The sequence below is a fragment of the Arvicola amphibius genome, chromosome 14, assembly GCF_903992535.2.
Source record: "Arvicola amphibius chromosome 14, mArvAmp1.2, whole genome shotgun sequence".
In the NCBI taxonomy this organism is placed as follows: Eukaryota; Metazoa; Chordata; class Mammalia; order Rodentia; family Cricetidae; genus Arvicola; species Arvicola amphibius.
Window position 1 is genome coordinate 12,350,845 of NC_052060.1, and position 15,020 is coordinate 12,365,864.

The window sequence follows — 15,020 nt, forward strand, 5'->3', positions numbered from 1 at the left end:
ATTCATGGGGGTTTGTGCTCAACTTTGAACAATTCACAAGCTGCGCTCTAGAATGATCTATAAAGATGAATGAACTCAAAGGTTAGTCGACAGGCCTGATAGGCAGATCCTGCTTTGTTTTTCGTGGGGTACCGACACAATTGGCAGGGGTTCTGGATGACCCTACTCAAACTGCAGTATAGAACAAAGTGATTGACACACATTCAGAAAAGTATTTCCCAGATACTCACTCAGAGATTTTACCGTGATTGCAATCTTCTCGATCCACTGCAACTCTTTGGCCCGGTTCTGGAGCCTCTCCGACACTCTGCATTCATAGGTGCCACTGTCTGTGACCATGGCCGAGCCGATCTCCAGCCGAAAGGTGGCCCAGTCCACTTTCTCCAACCTCTTGTTACTATGGGGCCTGGGGCCTGGAGAAGAGACTCCCAGCTGGACAGTACCATCTTGTTCCATGCCGGCCACAAACACAGGTGTGGTCTGGTCCTGCGGAATGAGCCACCAGCTCACAGACAGGGGACCTGCATCCCCACCTGCCTTGCAGAGAAGGGTAAGCTCCTCTCCTTCCCACACGGCCCGCTGCTCGGCAGACACGGTCACACGTCTTGCTGCAGATTACAGATTATGGAAGAAACGTGCTTTAATTAAACAGAAACATTTCTGAAATGCAGTGGCATCGAATTATAAGGATTTGACTTGTTTGTGACAAATCAGAGCTGGTGGATTCCTCCTGTATCACGCCCAGAACAAAGATCTGCCAAACGTTTAAATCGTAAATGGATGAATGGATGGATGGATGGATGAATAGATAGATGGATGGATGAATAGATAATTGTACATGTGTATGTATCGTATGTGTGTATGTATGTATAGATGAATGGATAATTGGGTGAACAGGTGGATGAGTGGATAGATGGATGTATAGATGATAGATAGATAGATGTGGATGGATAAGTGTATGTGTGTATATGCATGTGTGTGTATGTATGTATAGATTGGTGGGTGAGTGGGTGAATAGGTGGATGAGTGGATAGATGTATAGATGATAGATAGATAGATGATAGATGATGGAGGAGTGTCTATGTGTTACTTTCATTATTAATAAAGAAAACTGCCTTGGCCCTTTAAGAGACAGAAAATTAGGTAGGTGGAGTAGACAGAACAGAATTGTGGGAACAAGGAAGTAGAGTTGGGGAGACGCTTCAGGCAGTCGCCATAGTGAGTCTCCATGCTTCTCCTCTCCGAGATGGACGCAGGTTAAGATCTCTCCTGGTAAGCCACACCTCGTGGTGCTACCCAGATTACTAAATATGGGTTAAAGAAAGATGTGAGAATTAGCCAATAAGAGGCTACAGATAATGGGCCAGGCAGTGTTTAAAAGAATACAGTTTCTGTGTAATTATTTCGGGTGTAAAGTAGCCGGCGGCCGGGTGGCGGGATGCTTCCTACTACAGATAGATAGATAGATAGATAGATAGATAGATAGATAGATAGATAGATAGATGATTGATAGATAGATAGATATAGATAGATGATAGATAGATAGATGATAGATAGATGTATAGATGATAGATAGATAGATAAATAGATAGATAGATGATAGATAGAGATAGATAGATAGATGATAGATAGATAGATAGATGATAGATAGATAGATAGATGATAGATAGATAGATAGATGATAGATAGATGATAGATAGATAGATGTATAGATGATAGATAGATAATAGATAGATAGATAGATAGATAGATAGATATGGATAAGTGTGCATGGGTGTGTGTCTGTGTGTGTGTGTAAAATAAAATTTTCCTAAGGTAATATCACAAAGTAGAAACAAAACAGGTAACCCGTACACGATTCATAACATACACTTATTTTTCCTACTGTTCTGTTCAGTCAGCCCATCCTGAAAAATATCCAGTTGAGCAAATATCTGATAGTATTTTGTTTGATTCATTAGGGTGAGTAAATGATCCCGAACGTAATGAAGTCCTGATGACTTAAATGTTTAGGGTACTTGCTTTGTTTTTAGAATACAGGCTGTCAGTGTTTTCAATATATTCTCTGTCTTCCTACTTACCGTGCCCTAGCCAGTCCTAATCCACTTAGGGTGTGTTTTAAACAGGGTAAGAAAATTATTAATTAGGTCTCTGCTTATAATACTACCATTAAAAAGAAACTAATTTGGGGAAATGTATATTTATATACATACACATCATGTATACAGATGCATATCTAGCTATCATCTATCTATCTCTTTCTCTCTATCTATCTATCTACCTATCTATCTTTTATCATTGGCAAAGACAGTCTTCTTATGTTTAAATTACTGTGCATAACTATAATGTAAGTCTGGCTCCCAGATGGGAAATTCAAAACATGGAGAAATGCAAGCATTCACTCAACAAATGCTTATTGTGCAAGGTCCCGTCCCAGCTGCTCTGTGGGCCATGCAGACACATCAGGAGCTCCCGCATCCTGGGCAGCCCAGCACTAAAGGCCAGCCACCACCACCCAGAGGCAGAACGACTCAGGGCAGCACACTTGACCTCTCTGAGCCTTCGCATTGCTTTCCAGGAAAAATGAGGGTAATAACAGCAGCCACATTTTGCTTTGCTGAGAAGACTGAACAAAGGCCACACAAAGGGCTTAGGCCCTGGGCTACAGAGAGCACTGAAAAGGGGTTAGCTATTACCATTAGTGTTTAATAAGAGACACTGGCAACAGTGGAGGTAGTTCAAAGCAAAAAGAGAAAAATAAAACAGAACCAGCATTAGAAATCTGGAGGGGATCTAAACGAATCTGCAAATTGCTCTTCCCCACCGCTTCAGGCAGGCACGCACCAGCTACAACGACAGCATAAAGACTAATCTTCATAACCAGGTGGAGCAAATTATCAAACCTGCCTCTGCATTGTGGGTGTCAGAGGCACAATCATGCTATCGGCCTTTTGTTTTTAATATAAAAATGACTCATAACTGAAATTTAGAAACTAGAAAGGAAATGACTAGTCATAATTCCGCCACTGTAACATAGCCATCGTGATTAGTTTCAACTAACATCACTTCAAAAATTCACTGTGGCCATTAGCCTCATTCATAGAAGAAAGGCACAGGGAGATTGGGTGTTCCCTTCTGTTTAAAATATTCATGGAACAATAAAATCCACTCATATTTCAAATAGCAGTTTGACTTTCCAAAACAGAATGTTAGACAAGGTCCTCAATAAATATGTTAATAAGTTTTCCAGTTGCTACATGTTAGGCCCAGGTTGGACTCCAACCTATGGAAAAAACCTCTTTATTGTTGAAAGTTAAGTCCCCAGGACCAGGAACGCAGTGATGCACCCTTTGGAGCTCCCAGGATCAAGTTAAACACACGGGGTTTAAGGAAGTTGGTAAATGCTTCCCTGGGGACTTCAGAGAATTAGTGAGCTCTGTGTCAATATGTAAACCACCCACATTGTCTTTCCTGAATCCTAGAAACTTAGACCAAATGTTTAGTGTGTAAGCTAACACCAGGACACTCCCTATCCTGCCACTCTCTTCCTCCCGAGCCACTGGGGAGCGGAGCAGGGAGCAGAATGCCGAAGAGGCACCCATCTATCTTTGGAGATACCCCTCATGGGCGAGTGCAGCAGGATTAGCTTTCATTTTAGCTCAGTCTATTTTTAATTAAAATTTCTTCCTCTAGTTTTTGCTTTGGGGCGAATTTTCTTTCTAGACTTTGACTTTAACACCCAGTCCAGACGATTCTAATATTGGTTCCGGGTGCGTCTGTTTTTGCTCTATGTAAAGCGCTGATTATTCAAACACAGTTAAAGTCACTCAACCTCCATAAAGCAAGGATGAACTAAGTGGCTGTCCCGAGTCTGTCTTCTGTTGCAGTAACGAAATATCTGAGACAGGGTAATGTATAAGGAGGTTCGTGATGCTCACGATTCTGGGGGTTTAAGAATCCAGATATTGCAGTAGTGGTATGTTGGGGACCCTCCAGCTACAGCAGAACTTTATGGAAGAGAAAGGGAAGCAGGAGTGATAAGCACCCATGGTGGCCTCATGTATACAGTCCTGTCTCCCATGGTGACATTAATACATTTGTGAGGGTGGAGCTCCCACAACCTCATTGTGTCCACATCACCACACAGAGGTCCACACTGAGCCTCTGAAGGGCAATTAGACCCAGGGCACAGCAGTGGCTCGCACTGTTTCATTCACAGGGATGCTCAGGACCAGTTGAGCAGACATCTCACCGCATCACAACAAGCACAGAGAATGGAGTCTGTCTGCTTTCATTTGTCTCCTCATTTCTCACTGAGTCAGAATTATGACCTGCTGCAAGTTAACGTAACGAGATTAGCAGGGAGCAGTTGAAAAATGGCTGCCCTGCCTCAACTCAAGGTCAGCTTACTTGGCCGTGTGTTCCCCAGGAAAAGGGACTCTACCCTCCCCAACCCCCATATACACATACATTCACACACACACTGGTACACACATGTGCAGTATATTCATGCACTTGTAAGCCTATGCTCATGTGTGTACATGTGTACAAACACATAAAGTCAGAGGACTTTATTAATACAGAAAACCCAGCATATAACAAAAATGTAACCCGAAAAGCCAAATAGACTCAAACAACGTAAGATGACAAGAAGAGACTTAAGGGCACCTACTTGTGTCATTTATAGACAGGAGAGTTGAAATTGAGATAAATGAAGAGAGGTACCCATGGCCTATGTCTCAGGAATTGAACTCCAATTCCTTGGCTAGTCTTGATACATTTCCCTTCTTCACTTCACCTCCAGTGAGGTCTGACAGGCTCCAGACTCTAAAGGAAGAAGCCCACTGTGTTCCTGTACTACCCAGGGAGGGCGAGTCTGAAGATAGCACCATCTGTGGCTGTCCCCATGTCACATACCTGCTGGCTCCCTCAGCTGCACCGGGGTGACAGAGGACTGCTTTCTCTGAAGAACCTGCCAGGAGTTGCTCTGAGTTCTCAGCACCTCAGCCACTTCACAACTGTAGGTGCCTACGTCCTCTGGACCCACGGAGAAGATCTTGAGAGAGAAAGCCTGGGGGTTTAGCTTTGAAACCTGCAGCTGTCCTTGACTTGCTCGGTCTCTGTAGTCTGTCTTCAGGCTCAGGACCCCACCAGCGTCAATTCGGGCAATTTCCTTCCCGTTGAGGAACCAAAAACCCTGAAACTGCAGGTCACTGCCCCTGCCGACCACCAGGCAAATCAGTTCCAATGGTTTTCCTTCAGCAGGTGAGCTCCTGGCTGTGATGTTCACTGTAAAATCTCTTGCTGGGCAACAAAAGCAAGGCAGATGTTTAGAAAACCCACTTTTCAGCACACGAGAAATGAGATCTGTGATAGCAATCCATGGTTACATCTCATGTAGCCTTTCAGTTCCATGGTGGCTGTGAGTTCCCTACTCCAAAACAGCCCTACAGTGAAGGAAAATTACAAAGTTCCTGACTATTCCTAATCACCCAGAAACGACAAAATCCATGGTTTTCTGAAAGCAGTCCCCAGCAAATAAAAAGCATGCAACAGTTGTGTTAAGTATCTTACTTAGGCATGCCTCCTTAATTAAAAACTGAAATATTTCATGCTGTGTTGAATTGCTGTAAATTATGATTTCTGGTTTTCTCTTTCATTTTTGTGCTGGGCATTGAACCTGGGTCTCACTGAGTGCTGGGCTTTCAGTGCTTGCTCAGAACCATAATCCCCAGCTTTTATTTCTTACTTTGTTCATTTGTCTAAGAAATAATCAGTAGACGTTTTCTAACTTCTGAGCATATGTGATATGACTTTGTAGGATCCAGTATCTCAGACACTTGAGGGCCACAGGATGATTTGTAGTGGAGCAGAGTAACATAAAAAGTTAGTGACCCACCACTAGAATATTCCTTTCCACAGTGTGTTGTGGAATATAACATTTGTTTAACCATGTAAAGATGTGTTGCTTTTGTTTATGTTCATTTTTTAACTATGTAAAGATGGATTACATTTGTTCCACCTTGTCTGCCTAAAGCACCTGATTGGTCTAATAAAAAGCTGAATGACCAATAGCTAAGCAGTAGAGGGATAGCAGGGCAAGCAGGCAGAGAAAATAAGTAGTAGGAGGAATCGAGACTCAAGAAAGAATAAGGGAGAAAGAGAAGGAGATACCCAGGCCAGTCAGCCAGGCAGCCACCAGCCAGACAGCTGGAATCAAGAAAGTAGGACATATGGAATGAAATAAAGGTAAAAAGACCCAAGGCAAAATGTAGATGAAGAGAAATAGGTTAATGTAAGTTATAAGAGCTAGTGGGACAAGCCTAAACTAAGGCCAAGCATTCGTAACTAATAGTAAGTCTTCATGTAATGACTTGGGGTCTGGCAGTCCAAGAAAGTCTGCTACATTTGGTGCCCTGCATGGGCACTAAAATGCTGTTTTACCTTCCTCACAGGGGCTACACTTTAAACACCAGAGGCCCAACTGCTCAGGCTGTAGCCTGTGGAGGGGGTGGGATTCTGTCCCCCAGACAATGGCTCTGTTGCTACCATGAAAGGTCACTTTACTAAATCTCTATTGTTCTAATAAAACTTGAAATTTAAAGGCCAGGGTGAAAACCTGTGAGCTCATAGAGTTAGAGTAGCAACTGGCTAATTTTCTCTCTTTGCTGGCCTCCCCAGAAGCCCCTCTCTTTTTATCCCACCCCTTTCTGCTACTTCTTGTCAACTAGTTGCTAACCCTGCCTCTCTGAGCCCAGGTTAATTTTATTTAATAACACAAATGCAACACATCTTTACATAGTTAAACAAATACAGCATAAACGAATGTAACACATTTTTGCCTAGTTAGACAAATATTCCACAACAACTGTGGATACTCAGGTTTAGCTGGCCCTCCTATTGAATCAAGGCACATAAAGAGAGCAAAAATGACCAGGCCTTTCTGTCCGCTTTTGACAAAAACGTCAGTAGATCATGAAAGGTGACAATTTCAAAGACATGTGTCACTAACAGGGACAAGGCTTCATATTGGAAATTAGTGCAGCATTGAGGCCCAGCTGCCTGTGGTAGGTAGGTTTAGGAGAGAGGCAGATTTGACTTTGGAAGTAGGTTTCTCTTTTCCCCAGTAGGGGATTAGAATGTACTGGGGTGTCTGTAACTATGGTCCCTTGTTTTGAAAACAGGGGGCTGAGCAAATTATGGGGTGATTATTTGGCCTACAATGAAATGATAAAGATAACATGCTTACAAAGTGCCTGACAAACATGGTTATAAAATCATTTCCAAGGCTGGTTTGTGGCATCAATCTAGCTGTTTCATATTTCTTGTCCCATATAAAATCTCACATGAGCAAAGCCAAAATGGAACATTCTGGAACATCTCCACTTTAGTTATGCTTCCCAGATGACAAACACAAAATTAACTTAAACTTTTTATCTACTTTTAAGGAAAAGTCAACAAAAGGTTAAAAAAAAAAAGAGCTATCCCTAGTGTACCCACTGACAGCAAATTCACAGGTTTCCTGAGAAGATAATTACCCTCCGGCTGGATCCTCAGAGCTGTTTGATCTGTCCGCTTTCTTGTGATCAAAGTCCATGTTTCATCTGGATCCTGAATCCATTCTGTGGCCTCGCAGAACAACTGGCCTTGATCTGAGGGCTGGAGCCTGCCTACGGACAGCTTGAAGGAAGTGGCACCCAGCTTGTCCAGCCGCACATCGCCAGCCGCAAACCTAGCTACATAGGAGGGCCCGGGGGCCAACAGAAAATCCCTGGAGAGAGAAATGATCTCAGTGGCTTGGCTCTCTCCTTCCTGCATCAGGTACCAGGTGAGAGCGAGGTGGGTATGTTGAGCCGTTGCTTTGGTTGCCTTGCAGGTGAGTTCTAATGGCTCGCCTTCCTTCTTACTGAACGTCTGTGAGGGCATGGTGGCAGACAGGGTGTCGGGAATCACTAGGAACAGAGAAATAGTGGTCATCTGACTGGTCCATGTTTCCTTCATTAGACCTTCTCGAGGGAAGATGGCACCTGCACCTCATCTCAAAGGGCATCCTTTGAGTTTGCCTTCCCGATTGCTGAGGGAGCATGGGAACTTTGCAAAGCATGTGGCTAAGTGATGTATGGCCCTGGCTTTGCTCCATCAGCTTAAGCTAGAGCCAGGTTAGCTACTCAGCCACCAGTGGGAGGAGCACCGGAGCTTCTAGGCCTAGATTCTGGCCTTCAGCCTCCCTGTGTCTCTCTAGATGCACATGAGTGGCTCGCTTCCTTTCCCTTCCAAGACCCTAATCTGCTTTCTCCATTACAGAACTCTGAAATCATGTCATTTGTTATTCAGATCCCCAATGCAATCTTTCCCAAAGTTTTCATAGCTGTCATAGGACCCTACCGGTCTCTTCTTCCTCAAATGTAAGCCATCCAGCCCAAGCCCGTGCGAAAGCAGCACAGAGACGGAGTCACTGGATGCTCCAGACACTGCTCTAAGAGCCGGGTGTCCCCAGGAGCTCAGAAGGTGGTGGGAGATGTGCACATAAAGAGCCGGTTATGGCATAACAGGGCGAATGCTGGGAATCACGGTGTGAGCAGGGAACTAAGAAGAACCAAGTTGGGGTAGGCCCTGAGGCTATCTAAAGGGTTCCGCAAAGGTGGTGATGTTGAATCTGCATCCTAGAATTCATGGAGGTGTCTGCTAAACTGCAAAAGAAAACTAGATACACCAGGTAAATGAAAGTTGCAAGAATATTCCTATAGAAGTCTCTAGAGGAAAAAGTAATAGAAAATGGTAGTTGGAAAATAACCACTCTACGGTTATTAATGACATCACCTATGATATTAGTGCTATCTCTCTTAGCAAGTTGCAAGGTGATATAGGGTGAGGGAACAAGCAAAAGTCTATCTAATGCTTTGCTACTACCAGCTTAGGAGTGGGGGCCTTGGGAATGCCCCCACAATGGCTCAATCTGTGTCGGGTAGGTCACCGAGAAAACATGACACACCTACTTGTAACACATTTCCAAAGTACTTAGAGGGGTACCCAGAGCAAGCAGCCTAGTGGAAAGCCTTTCCCATGGCAGGGCACTGTGATGGTGGAGACAGGCTTGCCAGGGGCTAGCTAGCAAGAGCTCACCAGTTAGACTTGTCTTCGCACTGTAACTTCCCAAGTACTTCCCATCCGTGTTGGGGGTGTGGCACTCATATTCGCCAGCATCCCTCATCTGGAGCTTTGTGATGTGCAGCAGGACCGAGTTGCCCTGCAGCCTCTCCATGTAGATCTCCTTGCTCTTCACCCTCTGGGCGTACACTGCGTAAGAGAAGCTGGCATCCTTGGTACTGATGATCTGGACTTCCCTATTCGGGGCTGTTGGCAGGTAAATGGACCACTGGAAATCCTGCGTGGAAGGTCCCTGATGACCACTTACGCTGCAGCTGATGCTGACAGGGTAGCCTTCGGCTCTGTACAGAGGGCCTTCTTGAATCTTCACTTCCCTCTGGCTGACGCTGAGCTTAGCTTGCAAGTCGGAGGAAGGAAGGGGAATAAAAATAGATGAGCGCTCTAATTCCCGGGGCACCACATTATGTAGCTCTCTACGTTACCATCCTAGTAAATGAGATCTCAGGTTATTGGCTATCATCACCTCAAATCTTCACTGCCTTCCTCAGGCTGGCTGGCAGCGGAATGGCTCAGTGAGGTCACTGCTCCTCCATGACTTAAGCTTGCATAGCCCCGGTCTCCTTCTGAAAACGTTTAGCTTCGACCATGTACCAAGACCACATCCACAGAGCAGCAGTGTGTCTAAACAGACTGACTTAAAAGGTAATATAATAGCTGATCATTTTTTTGTGGTATTTTATGGCAAAACAGCCTAAACCACCAAACCTCAAATTCCATGACAGTTTCTCTCACGGAAGGGCTTTCAAGAGAGGCAACGTCCTCAGCTCTGCTCTTGATACCTTAGTCTTAGTCTTTCTTGCTGGCTAGTTGGAGATATTTGTAGCTCTTAGCCATGTCTGATGCAAAAGTAGATAAAAGGAGCACCGGAAGTGGCGGCCACACTTCCTGTCTACTGTAAAGATTTTTCTTTTCTATTTGCTTTTGCTTCATGTTGCTGTTTTTTGCTTTCTGATTTCTTAGAAAGGCCCTTTCACTTTACCGAGAAATCTAGAAGGGATGCTTCATGAAGCCCTGCAGCTTCTTTGCTCAGAGTTTAATTTTTTTTCTTACCGTTTTCAGATAGGATATTTTCTTATTGAAACTGCCGTGGAATATGATTTTGAGATGTGTTACATTTGTTTACCCCGTATGTTATGTGGAACATTTGTTTTTAATGATGTAAGGATACGTTGTACTCCTTTATGTTGCACTTGTTGAACTCTATGAAGCTGTGATTCTTCGCCTGTCTAAAACGTCTGATGGTCTAATAAAGAGCTGAACAGCCAATACCAAGGCAGGAGAAAGGATAGGTGGGGCTGGCAGGCAGAGAGGATAAATAGGAGGAGAACTCTGGAAGGAGATGGTCACCATGCAAGAAGGATCAAGGAGTAAGAAGAGGTCAGCTGCCACCCAGCTACACAGCCAGACACAGAATAAGAAGGAGAGAAAAGATATACAGAAGTAGAGCAAAGTAAAAGCCCAGAGGCAAAAGATAGACTGGATAATTAGTTAAGAAAAGTTGTCAAGAAATAAGTCAAGCTAAGGTCAGGCATTTATAAGAAAGAATAAGCCTCCCCCGTGTGCATTTATTTGGGAGCTGGTGGCAGGCCCTCCAATAGAGTAAGAGTTAAAAAAAACAACAACTACAGAAACCTCAGAATATTAGGTTTAAAGGAGAAAACATGATCAAAAGGTCATGTTCCTACAGAGAAATTGCTGGGGAATATTAATTTCAAGCGTGTGACTTTTGTTTACGCTGTGTTTGTTAAACTGTGAAGCTGTGTCACTGGGCCTGTCTAAAACACCTGATGGTCTGTCTAATAAAGAGCTAGATGGCCAATAGCGAGCCAGGAGCCAGGGTAGGAGGGGCTGACAGGCAGAGAGGATAAATAGAAGGAGAGATCTGGGAGAAGAAAAAAAAAAGAGGAGCAAGAGAACAAGGAGAGGAGGACATCAGGGGCCAGCTGCCCAGCCTCCCAGCCGCCCAGCAGCCCCGCCACTCAGCCACCCAGCCACCCAGCCACCCAGCCACCCAGCCACCCAGCCACCCAGCCACCCAGCCACCCAGCCAATCACAAAGTAAGCGGGAAAGAAAGGTATACAGAAGTAGAGAAAGATAAAGGCCCAGAGGCAAAAGGTAGGATAATTTAAGAAAAGCTGGCAAGAAACAAGCCACACTTGTCAGGCAAACATAACTAAGAATAAGCCTCTGGGCGTGACTATTTATTTGGGAGCTGGGTGGTGGGCACCTCAGAAAGCCAAAAGAGTAAAAAATTCACAAAGCAAGAAATGTTTTTTTTCATTCAGCATTATTTTTTTTCCAGAAATCACTACATGTTTGTTTATTAAGACTAAAAGGGAAGGGTTCTCGTCTTGCGTTTCTGAAAGAGCAGAGACCAGAAACAATGATGTCACAGTGGTGGACAGGATCTGCTATGAGGGCCCGGGAACCTTTGAAGAACCAGACGGGGTGGATAACATCAAAAGCGTCCATCGAGAGCTGGGGCAGGGACAGAGGAGCTGACAGAATAGAATCCTTCAGAACAGGCTCCAGAGAAGCAGAGCAGGGACAAAGAGTTCAGGCGACTCCTGTGTGTGTGTGTGGGGGGGGGGGGGGACAGATCCATGCAGAGCTCGTGAGAAGGGACGGAAACTACCAGAAGGTACAGAGGAGGCTCCCTTCCCCCACACGGGGCTAGCGATTGCTTGGCGGAATCAACTAAAAAATTAAAAACTGCATCAGAATACACTCAACTCAAACTGGCTGAGAAACTAATCAATACCCAAACCACACACATTTCCAGTAATAATTTAAAAATACATTCAAGTATTCATAAATCTCAATGTTATATATTTATATCGCACTTTTTGTGCTGAATATCTATAAATAGGAATTAGACACATTAGAAAAAAATAATTACTTACCAGAAAATGACTACAGAGGAAGTTTAAAACATTTTCAGCCTGGGAGCCTTAGTGAAATGTGGACAACTGTATACCAGGAATATTTATAAATATGAAGGAATATTTACAGCTGCAGTGTTCATTGTCACTCCAAACAAGGGAGAGCTCACAAATCCACCAACAGTAGAACAGATACACTGTAGTGATGTATCATAAAATGGAATATTTTTTAAAGTTTAAAGTAAAAATTATAACTATTTGCAATAATATGTAGGATTATATCTGATCATACCCAGAATACCTTTGAATCTCTTTGAATATTTACAGAAATTCTATCTTTTATAAAGTTAAATATAGGGACTGGAGAGACGCTCTTCCAGAGGACCCGGGGTTCAATTCTCGGCACCCACACGACAGCTCACAACTGTCTATAACTCCAGTTCCAGGAGACCCAACACCAACCCTTACACAGGCATACAAGCAGGCAAAACACCAATGCACCTAAAATTAAAAATTTTTAAATAGGCAAAACCACATTTTATTGTTTAGTTGGGGTTAAAAATCATAAGCCAGGAAGTGGTTATCTTGAGAGTCAGGAGTGATTTGAGGGGAAGGATTGTGCATAGTGATGTACAGGCAGGATGGCTGGGCACCTCTAGGGACCTAATGATGTTTCTTGAACCTTGTACCGATTGCACGGGTTTTATTTTCTGCTTATTTGTCGAAGTTCACGTCTATGTTTTATCAGCCTTTTCTTATATATTACACTTCACCATGAGAATATATTTTTTAGAATGGAGGAGATGCCTGTTGCACATGTTTAAGGAACTGCATCCCCAGTATCCAGGTAAAAGTTGGACACAGCGGTGTACCTGTAACCCAAGTGCTGAGGAGTCAGAGACAGGAGGATTCCTGGGACTTATGGGGAAGCTCATCTATCTGAATCAGTGAGTCCCAGGTACAGTGACAGATCCTGTTTCTATATATATAGGGTAGACAGCCAGCTGTGACCAATTTGACACAATTTCCTAAGGCTGAAATACTGGCACTTATATCTTGGTAGTAACCAATGGCTCTCTAATTGGACTTCAGGCCCTTTGATCAGGAGAGAAACTATGCCTGGTACTGGAAACCTAGCCAACCGCACAAGGCTAACGAGAAGGATCTTAGAGAAGAACCTACTACTGCCACTTTACTAAGTCAGCCTAACTCCCCACACATTCTAAATATTTATCTCTATGCCCACAGATACGTGTAACTCTCATTACCCATCAAATAAACGTTTCTTTGCAACAAAAGGAAAACATTGCAGAAAACCGTAATTAGTCAAAATGCAAAGAATGAGTGACCGTGGGGTGCCCATCTCCAACGCTGCTGCCGTATCTAAGGCTCAGGTGACATCATAGAAGAGGGGGACAGAAGATGGTTAGTGACAGAGGACCAGGAAATCTGCTGGGACAATGTCTTTTAGAAATGGCAGAGAAGCTTCACCCATCCCTCAACAACCCGAGTGCCTAAACAAGACCTGAGAAGCACAACACCAACAGACAAGCTCACATGGAAGAAGGAACTCTCACTGGGCCCCACCCGCGGACAAAGAACTATAGGCAATTAAGGATTGTTGAGAGCAGGAGAAATATTCATCCTCAGGAATGAGCCCCATAATTGTTTCCCCAACACCAAGTGGTCAGCCATGAAATCATACACATATAAGTAAGACTAAATGGACCAAGCAGGTTGTATTTATACTTACACATATCTGTATGTATATACACATATATACATACATGTAACAATGACAAAGAAAAAGATGCCATGAATTTGAGAAGAGGTAGGGAGATAAAGGAGGGGTTGGAAGGAAGAAAGAAAGGGGGCAATGATGTATTTTAATTTCCAAAAAACTAAAAAAAAAGGTGGAAGGAGATTGAGAATGGCACCTGACATTAACCTCCACATGCACATACATGTACACATGCACACATACATATACACACATGGATATATATATATATATGTATATATATATATACATATATATATATATATATATATATATATATATATATATATATATATATATATATAAACATTTTTTGTTTTTCAAGACAGGGTTTCTCTGTGTAGCCCTGGATGTCCTGGAATTCACTCTGTAGACCAGGCTAGCCTCCAGCTCAGAGATCTGCCTGCCTCTGCCTCCCTAATGCTAGGATTAAAAGTGTGCCCCATCACCTCCCAGTGATGGAGGAATGTCTATGTGTTACTTTCATTATTAATAAAGATACTGCCTTGGCCCTTTAAGAGAACAGAAAATTAGGTAGGCGGAGTAGACAGAACAGAATGCTGGGTAGCAGGCAGTGGGGAGACGCTTCAGGCAGTCACCATAGTGAGTCTCCATGCTTCTCCTCTCCGAGATGGACGCAGGTTAAGATCTCTCCTGGTAAACCACACCTCATGGTGCTACACAGATTACTAAATATGGGTTAAAGGAAGATGTGAGAATTAGCCAATAAGAAGCTAAAACTATGGGCCAGGCAGTGTTTTAAAAGAATACAGTTTCCGTGTAATTATTTTGGGCAAAGCTAGCCAGGTGGCAGGACACAGCCCGCCGCTTCCTTCTACAGATTGGCGCCCAACATGGGGCTAAATCCACTTAAAAACCTGAGAGGGCTTTAATTAAAGGAGAGAGAGAGTTTAACACAGCTTTTTGCTGTTTGCTAGGACATGCCGTAGAGAGATTTCCTGTTTCGACAATAGCGGCAAAAAAAAAAAGCTGGGTCATTTTAAATCGCGGCTTCCTGCGCTGTGCTGCCAGCGCAAACTCTGGCTTTAAAACATTTCAATGGCTTTTATGGGCCTGGATATTTGTGGGCCTGCTTGGGATTGAAAGGAGAGTGCTATGAGACCATGCCAATGGCTCAGCGCTCCCGCCTGCACCTGGGCAGATGGCGGAATCAGGCTTAGGGGAGCCG

The 15,020-nt window shown here is 43.7% G+C and overlaps 1 protein-coding gene across 1 annotated transcript in view; it reads right to left on the bottom strand.

Annotated features, from left to right (window-relative positions):
* The window catches only part of Cd101 (CD101 molecule), a 42,148-nt gene that overhangs the window by 19,052 nt on the left and 8,076 nt on the right, over positions 1–15,020 (bottom strand). The window contains exons 2-5 of the mRNA XM_038311927.1: positions 9,124–9,504; positions 7,539–7,952; positions 4,918–5,304; positions 231–608 (exon numbers count right to left, since the gene is read on the bottom strand). Coding sequence (XP_038167855.1) covers positions 231–608; positions 4,918–5,304; positions 7,539–7,952; positions 9,124–9,504 — 1,560 coding nt within the window. The remainder of the gene's footprint in view (positions 1–230; positions 609–4,917; positions 5,305–7,538; positions 7,953–9,123; positions 9,505–15,020) is intronic.